Source organism: Pavona decussata, unplaced genomic scaffold (genome assembly GCF_977016875.1).
Source record: "Pavona decussata unplaced genomic scaffold, jaPavDecu1.1 SCAFFOLD_27, whole genome shotgun sequence".
In the NCBI taxonomy this organism is placed as follows: Eukaryota; Metazoa; Cnidaria; class Anthozoa; order Scleractinia; family Agariciidae; genus Pavona; species Pavona decussata.
In genome coordinates, this window is record NW_028145450.1 from 732,598 (window position 1) to 744,908 (window position 12,311).

General features: G+C 37.5%; 1 protein-coding gene across 1 annotated transcript in view; it reads left to right on the forward strand.

Annotated features, from left to right (window-relative positions):
- The first annotated feature begins 2,898 nt into the window (after positions 1 to 2,898).
- The window catches only part of LOC146485204 (putative ubiquitin carboxyl-terminal hydrolase MINDY-4), a 32,582-nt gene continuing 23,169 nt past the window's right edge, over positions 2,899 to 12,311 (forward strand). Inside the window, exons 1-6 of the mRNA XM_085103577.1 lie at positions 2,899 to 3,372; positions 6,838 to 6,893; positions 7,663 to 7,726; positions 8,872 to 8,996; positions 11,096 to 11,789; positions 12,201 to 12,265. Of these exons, the coding sequence (XP_084959703.1) occupies positions 3,310 to 3,372; positions 6,838 to 6,893; positions 7,663 to 7,726; positions 8,872 to 8,996; positions 11,096 to 11,789; positions 12,201 to 12,265 (1,067 nt within the window). The 5' untranslated portion in view covers positions 2,899 to 3,309. The remainder of the gene's footprint in view (positions 3,373 to 6,837; positions 6,894 to 7,662; positions 7,727 to 8,871; positions 8,997 to 11,095; positions 11,790 to 12,200; positions 12,266 to 12,311) is intronic.

Here is a 12,311-nt window from a genome sequence, read left to right on the forward strand (position 1 = left end):
AAGGTTCTAGGTTTTAATCTTTGAACCGTGTATACAGCTATTTCAATTAACGTTGTCGGATAAAAATAAAGCTAAAAGACAAGACCGCAATGTTTTGTGGGATTATTTTTTATGAATAATTTCATCAAAATCATCCCTGCACGTGCAGGTCATTGTACTGCTAATTACAACCTATTGTTTTCTTCAGACATGACTGATTTTGATAAATTTATTCATAAAAATCCCACGTAAACTTTCGGTCTTGTCTTTAAGCTTTTAGCTTTGATCCGACAACGTTAATTGAAATAGCTGTAAATAAATTTACTTTACCTTTTATCTTTACTGGAACTAACGTGCACGCAAGGCTTAATCTTTTCATATGCAAATAATTATTAAGTATATCACTGGCCCGTAAGAACCTCCATTGAAAGCAAGATCCTGTCATTGCCGACACTGATATTATGCCAATATGGTCTATTCGGGGGTATATATTTAACAATTATTCCACGAGGGCGCTTTGGATATGAGATGATAATCATCTCATTTCCAACAAGGGTGATTTCATCTCATTTCCAACAAGCGTGAGTGGAATAATTGTTTTATTAAAAACAATCCAGAAATGTTGCTAGAGCTTACTGATTTTGCAAGAATAACCAGAAGACAATTTGTTCAATGGTCGCTATTTCTTGGGCATGGTATAATGGCTCATATTCCATGGCCAATCAAATCCCTGGAATTGCATTACGCAATGATCCAGTTGTTAATAAAAGATATTATGAACTTTCATGCTCCGATGACTCCTTATACAAAGGCTTCTATCTGAACTGGTGGCAATTAACGTATGGTGGTGTCACGAGAGCATAAACTGAATACTAATATCTCATCTCCAAATTGCATTCAGATGGTGATTGTTGGCAAGTTGCGATCTTTAATCACGCTCTTTTCGGATCAGCTCATTAAAGCCCATATTTTCACAAATAGGAATATTTGTAACGTCACACATTAGGACTATCAGTTTCGTGACTTCTTATAAATATTTGTGACGTCACAGTTTAGGACTATATTTCGTGACTTCATATAAATATTTGTGACGTCACAGTTTAGGACAATATTTTGTGATTTCATATAAATATTTGTGGCGTCACAGCAGGATACCAGCAGGATTATCGTCCACGGTTGTTGCTTAGACATTACACAGTTTAGGACTCGCTTTGTGACTTCATTTTCGTCATTTTACCAAATTTGTTAAATATTTTCACGGTGGCGTCGATAAATCAGGCTCTTGCCCTTGTAAATTACCAGAAACAAGGAATATATAAACAAGAGATATTACATTTTTCACACTCTCCAAACTTGCAATAAACGAGGCCGATTTGTTAAATTGATTCTCAGGGGAAGCAAACGGAACTGGAAAGTGTTGTAGGAAACAGGCGACAAGTCTGTGGTGAGAACTCATGTTTTGAAGAAGACCACTATTTTTTAACCACAGTAAAGTGTGGCAAAAAGCCGCGGTTCTTCTTGTGTACGTGCAACCTTGTTTTCGCCCACATCTTAGTATCTCCTAGCCTCCCACGCAGTCGTTTTTAGGGGACTCGTATTATACGAGTCCCCTAAAAACGACTGCTTGGCTTTACGAAAACGTTAGCCGACCTAATTCAGCATTTTTTGACGACGGCGTTTTGCACCTGCAATATCTGAAAAGGAATAAGTTTGACAGCGTTACGAAATTTTAGGCGTGCATTTGGCCGAAGAAAAGTCGAAATTTTCGTGACAACTAAATCCGAATTTCTGAGGTGATTAAAGCCGGCTTCAGAACTGATATGATCTAACGGAAACAAACCGTACCGTTGGGTGCACGTGCCCCTGGGTTTACACGGTACTTGTGTGCTTATAACTTGAAAAATACGATGACACTTATTAGTTAATTTATCATGATTAGTTGGCCCAACTTTCGAGTCAAAAGAGTCCCATGTGCTCTCACCAGTGCCGTACTAACAGCGCTCTCTCTACTTTTTAGTAGAAAGTTAAAGGAGACGTCATGATGTAAGCAATTTGAAGACAATAGAGAGATTTGCAAACGCAAACGGCGGAAATTACCACGTGACCATAACAAAGTGTTTTCACATGACGTCACGGCGGCCATGTTGGTGTCCCAAAACAAAGAAATGGCGGCCATGTTGGTATCCCAAGCTAACTCTGGAAATTGCAATCGACTTTTATGCAAATGTTTTCTTTTGTTGCAGTAAACCAATATGGTCGGTAGTTACGTGAATGAAAACGTTTTCTAGTTGCCGCTGGCTTTTTTCGGTTTTTCGGTAACACTGAGTTGCTTTGTGTTAACATCAAAAGGCAGAATTATCTTGCACTATTTTTTTTTTTTTAAGAAAACACGTTTGCCGTTTGCCGTACGTAAACGCGATTCTAAATCTCTCAAATAATAGTTGTAGATCATTGAAATGATCATTGATCTTGAAACTTTAAAGCTATTGAATTAATCTGAAACTGATAAAACTTCACCGATTACAGCTGGATTTTCTCTTTAGACTGAACTTTTCTCCTGCGGAAAACAAATATAACAATAACAACAATGAGGACAACAACAACAATTTTCTGAAGTGGTCGTGGTCACATTAGTCTCCTAGCTACTGCAGCCGTTACCAGGGCCATCACGCAACGCTTCTCTCCCGAACATAGAAGCGTTGTGTGACAACCCTATTAAATGAAGGAGACTACGGTCACGTGTGACGACGCAAGCTATGACCCTCGGTCGCAAAGATAGTCAACTGCATTTCATTCCAGAAGACTGTAAATCCTAAAAGACAAATGTTCTCTTGGAGGACCAACGAAATAAAATGTCAGCTTATGGTCTGCAATGATCCATAAGATTCCGTGGATTAGTACTTAGTCTTTTCTCCCAAAAAACGAGTGTTGAGGGGAGACTGGAACTACCCTAGGCAAAATGGCGGCGATTTGCTTGCTTTCGTTGTCATGTGTAACTCACACACACGGATAATAACAAGCTGCTTTGGGCTTTGAGGTCCGAGATTGCTAGGTAAAGGTGTTGGATAAAAGAGAAGACTCAAATTTACCAAGACGATTGGCTACAGTTGGAATTTTAACGTCTAGCTTCAACAAGCAAAATTTTTTACCTGTTGGTTGTCATCAATATTTAACCATAAGTTTTGCGTATTATTATGGTGGTATGGCGCTTTATCGCTGAAGAAGAGGACTAAAGGAAGCTTTGAGTTCAAAAAAAGTCCTTAATGACAAAGACAAGAACATTTAAAAGGTCTTTTTTGTCAGGATAACAGCGTCGTTTGCGTTCGATCCATGGCCGACTGTCAGATTATTTCTATAACGGCTTCCCTAGTGAGGGAGTACCTGAGTAGAAAGGTGAGTTATTTGTTGCATTTATTACAATGGCAAACAAAAAAGGAAAACTGTATCAAAGCCATACGTCAGCTATAATTTTTATAATTATTTATTGAAAACTGTATTGTTGTGTAATCATAATTTTATGCAGTTCCAGTGATATGATTGGCTTAGCAGCCACGGTAAATATGAGCCATTATATCATGCCGGAGAAATAGCAACCATTATGCGCCGATCAACTCGAAACTTCAACATCCCCCCCACCGGGCAAACCCGGGCATTTGAACTTTTGAAGATTGGATCGTTCAAATTCTCGCCCCCTCGGGCCAAAATGGTGTTCAAATGCCCTACCTTATCGTCGGATTTGTCTGTCAAATGCCCCTCCTAAAGAACAATCATTGTCGGCTCCTGTCATGAGTTACTACAAAAACCACAACTCTGACAACTTTAACATTGAAACTAATGATTGGAAATTGAATTTATTAAGTTAAAATGAGTTACCCGCTACGTAGACTGTTCGAGTGGCAGGGTATTCTGCAATTTAAGCCAAAGGGGCGGTTTTTCATTCGACAATGTTTTTTTTTCCTTTAACTGTTCACTGCTGTTAAGTGTTTTATGGCTATTCTAAAAACCTCTGCAGACACAAATGCGGGAGAAAGGCGCAGCTTGACTCATTGCATAAAAAACTACATCGTTTAAAGAACTAGAAATACATATTTTAAAATTAGTTAGCCGGCTACGTAGAATGTTGTTCGAGCGGCAGGATATTCTACAATTTAAGCCAAAGCGGTTTTTCATTCGACAGTGTTTATTTCTTTCACTATTCACTGCGGGACAAAGCCGCAGCTTGACTCATTGTATACTACATCGTTTATATACAATCTATAAAAATAATTAATATTTAAGCACTCTCACTTTTGAAGACCTTTTTTGTAAGCTTTTTTTGTAATGCTGTATCTCTTCCTTTAAAACTCTTCCATCTCGTCCAAACACGTTTTCATAGCTGTTAGCGACTTCGGCGCCCCCCCCCCCCCCCCCAAAAAAAAAAAGCGATTTGAAACCTGACACTTCCGGTTCAATTTTCCCCACTCCACCCAGGCAAGGTCAAATTCCCCACCCCCGGGAAGGCCTTACCCGTCAAATTCCCCACTCCCGGGCACAGAAAATAGTCAAATGCCCGGGGTTTGCCCGGGGGGGGGGATGTTGAAGTTTCGATTTGATCGGCGCATAACCCAGGTTAAATTCTATGACAACCTATAGGTTTTAATACCTCTTAACCAATGGTTAGCGCTAACCATGCTTCGAGCAACTCAGCCCTGGTTGTTCTTGCAAAGTGAAATCAGCAAGATCTCAAAATATCTAGATCTAGATTGTTTTCAATAAAACAGTTATTCCAGTACTGAGCACTTGTCGGATACGAGATGATTATAGCCAACTGGGCACTATGCGCCTGGTTGGTTATCTATCATCTCATATCCAATGCCAGCTTGTGAAATAATAATAATATTGTTAAATGTTAACATAATTATACATACAAGTAAATAGGGAAAAAAGAGATAAAATTTATCTTTTTTTTTTTTTCCTGTTTTAGGCCATCCCAATAAAATGTTTCGTTTCCCATTGCCCTGTCTCTTGTTATAGTTGGTCAGTTGGTCGGGCAAAAAAAAAAAAAGAATGAACAGTTGAAGGGGTCTGGGTTCCAGAGAAGGCCGGGCTGCTAAGTAAGAAAGCCCGGTGAGAAAGTCAACTCGAAAACGTAGTCTTTTAGTTCGTTATTCGTAGTACCGATGTTAATTAAAGACAAGGACATCACATCATACCAATTTCAGATTCACTAGTCAAAGAAGTGCTTCTTTGACTAGTGAATCTGGAATTTTTTTTTTTTTTTTTACTTTTCAAAAAAAATAGGTCAGTCGGGTGATGGGAAATGAAACATTTTATTGGGATGGCCTTATACTTGTATAATTTTAGATATATACACTTTAACAAACTCTTAAGCCAAACTGATGACAGGATTATTACGGTCAAGGAAAAGCTGGGGAAAAAACAGGTATTTTCCAAGGTTAGGGAAAAGTCAGGGAATTTCGCATCAGGTCAGGAAAATTCTTTGGCAAATTTTATTTTTGTCTTGCTACAAGGTTGCCAAAAGAGTTTCCTTGTTGGCAAAGATATGTCATTAACAAAATATTTTTAAAGGAATTGATGGAAAGATTTCTGCAAAGCCCCATACAATCTACACTAATTATACACACACCACTGTCATACTAACCCTCAACCAAAAATGGCAAGACCGAATAGAGTTAAGCCAGTGCCGCACACTTGAGGAAAGAGCTGAGCAAACTGCCTCGCGAGGTGATCAGCTCAGCTGTTCCATCACATGTGCGGTTGAGTTTTAGTGAGTTTTTCGCCTCGCGAGGCCACAAGGAAAAAATCTGTCACGTTTGATATTTGAAATTTCACCTCGCCAGGCAAAATTCTCGCCAAAATCCAACCGCACACTTGAGGAAACAACTCAGCTGATTGCCCCGTGATATCTCGCGAGGCAGTTGGCTCAGCTCTTTCCTCAAGTGTGCGCCAGGCTTTAGAGTCTGTGCAGAAATCTTGCTGAACAGATTTCTGCACCACTGTCTCCTGAGCTTCATTGCTAACAGGTTTGTCTTGAATGGTCAGTGAAAATTGGTTTGTAGTCAGCATTCTTTGTTTCGAAACACCAGTCAAAATTATTATCGCTTGCTTTGATTTTAATGTTTTTAATCCCAGTGAACGGGAACACTGTCAGTTGACCCTTGGGGGTCAATATCCAAAATGGCTGGCTACCATAGTTTCACACATTGTGATACCCATTTTCTGACAAAATGTGACAAAATCTTCATTCACTTATCAACAGAGATGTGCAATTATCACTATAATTTTAGACCAGGGTCCTGTTTCTCAAAATCACTTACAGTATAACTTCAATGCTGGGCCTGAGAAATGTTGCTGTCAAACCATTGACACCAGCACTATAAAGGTGTTGGGATGTATGTTTACTTTCTGTTTGATATTGCAAAGTATCAAGGAAATATTAAAAAAAAAAAGAGGGGAAAAAACAGTTTGTAAAAGAACTAAAAATACCACTAGAACACATGAAGTAATTGATTACTGTTTAATGACTTTCATTTCAATGGTCAAATTTAGGATTGTATACTCTCTGATTTTAAAGTGAGAACCACCTTGATCAGTATGACAAAATTTTAATAGTGAAAAGTGCATAATTATTTCAGACACTCCTTCCTCCCTTTCAAATTTCTTATAAGTCAGAGGCTCTTGAAACTATTTTAACAAATCAATGGCAGTTTTCTATGGTCTACCAGACAAGTGCATGTACGCTTTTAGACCTTTAGGTGCATCTTTTTGAATACATGTATGATATATACATGTATTATACACATGTGCTGTTCAAAATACAATTCAGACTGACATCTGACATTTTTTAAATGTTTGCAGGGGCTAAAGACTACACTGCAAACTCTTGATAAAGAGATGCCAAGAACAGAGGACAGGTATTAAACATGAGGTCATCCTCATCAAATGCTTTATTTCTCGTTGCCCCTTTTCTCTTGTGAAAGGGGGTCAGTTGGTCAGGTATAAAAATAATAAATGGCATGCTGTGTCATGGGGGGTAGATTTTTATGGATGTTTGGTTTATCAACAGAGTTGATAAATAAAGGTAAATAATTTGGCCACTGTAAAGTAAAAGACATTTGAGTGCTGAGGTTTTGGAAAAATTGGCCACCGAAAAGAGATTCCAGTGCTGAGGTTTTTGCCCTTCGTCAGAGTGAATTAGATGGATTCGCTCTGACAAATGGGCTAATGCTGGAAATGTCAACACTTGAATCTCTTTACAGTGGCCAATTAACCATATTTACACTGTAGTTATCAACTCTGCTGATAAACCAAACATTTGTTTATTAAAATAATGCATTGGCAATTCTATGTCATAGTCACTTTAAGATCTACAGTGTACATATATGGTTACAAAACGTAACATCAAACTTGGTAACACCCTACAGTGTATGAGAGGGGAATGGACATTGAACTCAGAAAATCTGTTTTACTAGAAAAAAACATGCATCAATTGGTTGGGTGATTTCATTTGAAAAATGTGACTTTAAAAGTTGTACTACCATGTCTACTGTCTACTATCATTATCTACTGCAAATTCTGCTAAAGTGCAGAAAGTGCTGCAGTCTAGATTAATAGCTGGTTTAAGTACATTCTGCAGTGACTGTGTAAGATGTTTGTTTACTTTGGTTTTCTTTTATACTGTAGCATTAGCAACCGTGCTCAACTTGCCAAAGAAATGCACATTGAAAAGTTAATGAAGAAGAACAAGGTATTACCTATGCATGCATGTTATTAACATTAGTTTTCCCCTTAGTTTTTGAAGTTTAAACTGTTCTCCTTATTTTTCAATGGAAAAGGTAATTAAAAAGACTTTGAATATATTAATTAACACTTTGGTTGTTTGGGATACTGTAGTTTCAGCTGTTGCTATTAGATGTTCCAGGCTGCAATCAGAGTGGTATAAATAACTCTGTATAACAAGTTAAGTTAACTACATGTATGGCAAATCAGTAAACCGTTATTCATGAGCTGATCGAGAGACTCATAACTGCTCAATTGGAATTGGAAGGCCAGTCCATTTTTACTCTCATGAAGCCACTAGTTACAGAGTGAAGGAGCATTAGTGGCTCTCCTCCCTTAAAAAAAACCCTGTATTAATTTCCATACAAACTCTGTATTTCTTGTAAGCAGACATTCCTGTAAGCGGCAGCGAACACTTTCAGAGATAACGACTTAGACTTTTTCTTTGTTTTTAAGCTCCCGTAAGAAGACACCCCAAAGAAAATCCTTTTAACAACCTCTGTATCTTGTTTTTATCAATCAACTTCACATCGCCATTCGTCACTTATATTTTACAGTAACTACAACACCATATTGCAGTGTTTGTTTTGTCGTCATCCACGTCCGGTTACATTTCGAAACACCACTTACATGCATATGGCAATGCCCTTGTGACTGAAATAACAATGCTGTCAGCACAACATTGTAGCTGAGGCAAGCTCCCGTAAGCGGCCATCTATCCCCTACACCTCTAGTGGCCGCTTACAGGAACCATTCTCGTATGCGGCCAGCTCCAGTTACGGACACTTTTTTTGCGTTCCGAGGGTGTCCGCTTACGAGACCTTCGACTGTTTATTATATCACTATATGCTATAAATTATATAGAACAAGGTATGTGCACATGTATAAAAACAAACAAACAAACAAAAAATAACAACAATGACAACAGCAAACAAGTGGAAAACAAATAAACAATTTAAACAATTCAAAGTTAACAAACAGGCAGCAAACTCTAATTTGGCTACCCAGAATATATGCATTTTACACTAATTTTGAATCAGGGCTGAAAAGTATTTTAATTTTCCAGAACATAAAGTCTTATTTTACCTCTTTGTTGCAAACCATTTGTTTCAGGAACTACCCGAACCTTTTCGTACAATGTTGGAAGTCATTGTACAGTATATGAAGGAAAGAGACAACCAAAATTCCTCCTTATCTGTTGGGACAGACAGGTCAAGTCAAAGGTCCAACTCAACAAGGTATCAACAACATGTATCAATCGGAAATATCATTAAAGGGGCAGTGTCACCAATTTTTTGTGTCACATATTTGAATTGATTGAAAGGGACAGTGTCACGCTATTTTTAGTAACACATCGAAAATCGGAAAGACGCTATTCGGTTGATAGCAGCCAAGATATAATGTTTAAATTCCATTAAAAGACTATTAAAACGCAAAGAAACTATCCAATGATATTTTCGCCGGAAGATGACCAAGATAGAGAGGGCTTCAAATTTGAAAACGTCTGGCGGACGTTTTCAAATTTCACTGTTGTAATGCACTAAAAATCGCCGGTTGTACTACATTTTGATTCAACCTCTCGTCTTAGAATTATTATTAACATTTCTTTAAAGTAGCAAATGATAAATTAATTACATGTAACACAGTGTTCAAAGTTTAAATTTATTGAATTTTGGCCAAAAATCATGATATCTCCCATTGATCTCCCATGATACTGCCCCTTGAACAGTCAAAATAATGATTTACTTTTGTTAAAAATAACCCCACTAGTGCACAGAAGCTTGTATTATTCATCTTTGGCTGCGGATGGCTAGGATGGAAATGGATTGCAACTTGAAAAAGTTGGCCAATTATTTCAAGTTCTTCCTGTGTATTTTAGAGAAATTGCTAAAAACTGATTATAGTTTCTTCTTTCTAGGACGAATCTTTTAGTATTTTCTTTCCAGTGCTCTAACAACAATTTCATGTTTTACAATAACTGTCCAAATTCCCGCACGCTGATTGGCTCGTAGCTATTGTCTATAAGAGTACAGACAATAAAAATGACGTCAGATGTAACGTGCGCGCTTTCTCAACAAAAAAAATAGCCAATTCTGCTAGTACGTTTTCTATGTTATTGTAAAAAACAAATTGACGGCAGTTTTCTATGGTATATACTCTTATAGACCATAAAATGACGCCATAAAATGTCCAAAACTTGGCAGTGAAACCACTCGCCTGCGGCTTGTGGTTCCACTTGAGTTTTGAACGTTTTTTGACGTCATTTTATGGTCTATAAGAGTATAGACCATAGAAAACTGCCGTCGATTTGTTAATTAGAAAAAAGAATCTCTATCAAATATTTTAGCAGTTCTGACCAAAATACAGCAAGATCGCCATGACAGTGCCCCTTTAAAATAACATAAAATAAAATATAATTTAATGGCACATTCACTTTACCATCTCAGTTGACAGACACTTGCCTTGGCAAGCATAGGTGTCTGATTATGGTAGGTGTCTACTCAAGGCAAGGCTAAATTCAGGTTTATGTCAATTTATAGGTGATTAAAGTAAAATTTTTTGTTGGAAAGTTATTGGGATCATAATTATTTTGGCTTCTGCTTATCTCAGGTTTCTAAAAAGTATAAAAATCAAGGTCTAGTTATGCGTTAAAACAAGACTCCAGCTGGGCCCAGTTGTTGGAAAGCCGATTAACGCTAATCCATGATTAAAAGTTAGTTGAGGTTTTCATCTCGCTTGTTTAAAATGGATTTAAAGGCTAATGTCAAGCTAAAGGTAAAGAAAAGTTGGCAGGTCTATGTTATTGTCAATATTGAAGGACAAAAATCTTTTGGAAGAATCTTCATTGATTAGTGATTAAACTCTAATCAAAGTTCACGTTAATCCAGGATTAGCTTAATCGGGCTTTGAACAACTGGGCCCAGTGCTACACTGAATTAAACAATTCATTTCTACACAAATCTGTTAAGAATGAATCATACAATGTATTAAGTTCTAATGCCTGTAACCTGTATGAACAAAGGTGGAGTTTTACTGCAGCATCTGTATCCATGGTTATAAAAATTTAACTGATTTTACATGCATAAGTGACATTAGAAACAATGTGTTTGCTGCTTGCATATTAATAAAACATAAAAAGTTGAATAGTGCTCAGCATTATACATTCACGCAAACCATTCATAGAGCACTATTTATATTATTTATGTGCATTTATGTACTGTACAGTCAGTTAAATGTACATTTTATACATTTATATTTGCTCACGAGTTACCTGACAGTAGAATTCTACATGTACCTTTAATAACTGTATTATCATTTTAAATTATTTCTTTTTTAGAGAAAGCAAAAAGGAAACAAGAAGTAGGACAACTGCACTGCCTTCAAACAGTGACCTAATTAACGATGCGGACAAACAAGGTGACGAGGAAGAGAGAGGAGATTACGCTGATCTCTTAAAACGGCTGGAGAAACCTGCAAGCAATTTTCATGCTTCTTTCAAAGACCACAAAAAGGAGACCAAAAGTAGGACAACTTCGCGGCCTTTAAACAATGACCTCATTAAAGATGCGGATAGACAAGATGACAAGGATGGGGAACGAGATTATGGTGATCTCTTAAAACGGCTGGAGAAGCCTGCAAGCAACTTTGCTTCTTCTAAAACAAGCATGAACTCTTCTAGTGACTTGAGGACAAAAGGCAGTAAACAAAAAGAGGGATCTCATAAGGGAATGCTTGACACATCTAACACTGATGGTGTCATGTATTCAAGCACAGTGGCATCTATGTCATCAAGTGATCAAATTGCAAAACAGAAAAGTAAAAGAAGACTTAATAATACCATGGGTGGGCCAATCATTAGCTCTGGTCTTGCTGCCAAAAAAGATGCAAGGAATCGCCACAGTACTGGAAGGCTTAGCAACAGTTTAACCACGAAACAAATTGGAAGCTTGTTTGGTGATGATGATCTGGTGGAGGGGATCAAGGGAACAAGTATTTTACAGACTCAAAAGGAGGATGCGCTGGATAATAAAGTAAGGGAGAAATCACATGTAACAATAATTATTGAAAGCTGGATCACTGACATTCCAGGATTTGATTGGCTTTAAAAGCTGCCATGGTATATTTGAGCCATTAATACCATGGCCAAGAAATAGAGGCCATTATTAAGTTGTCTCCTTGCAATCTAGTACTAATATTGTTTTATTAAAAACAATCAAGAAAAATATGCTTACTTACAAGTTACAAGTTGGATAATGGATGATTATAGCCAACTTGGTGCTACACACCTCATTGGCTGTAAGTGGCACTGCCCCTTTAATGTGAAAAAAAAAAATAGTTATTAGTTGTGAAATCAAAACTTAGCAATAATATGAAACCTAGATGTTTTGGTGACTGGTTTGTTTTTGAGCTTACATGTACAGTTCCCTTTCAATCTTTCACAGCTGGATGTGGTTCACAGTACAGAGGACTTCCCTTTAGATGAAATGGGAAAAGATCGGCATCAGCAGTAAGTATAAATGATGACTCCTTAAGGCTGGTTTTCACTAACGACG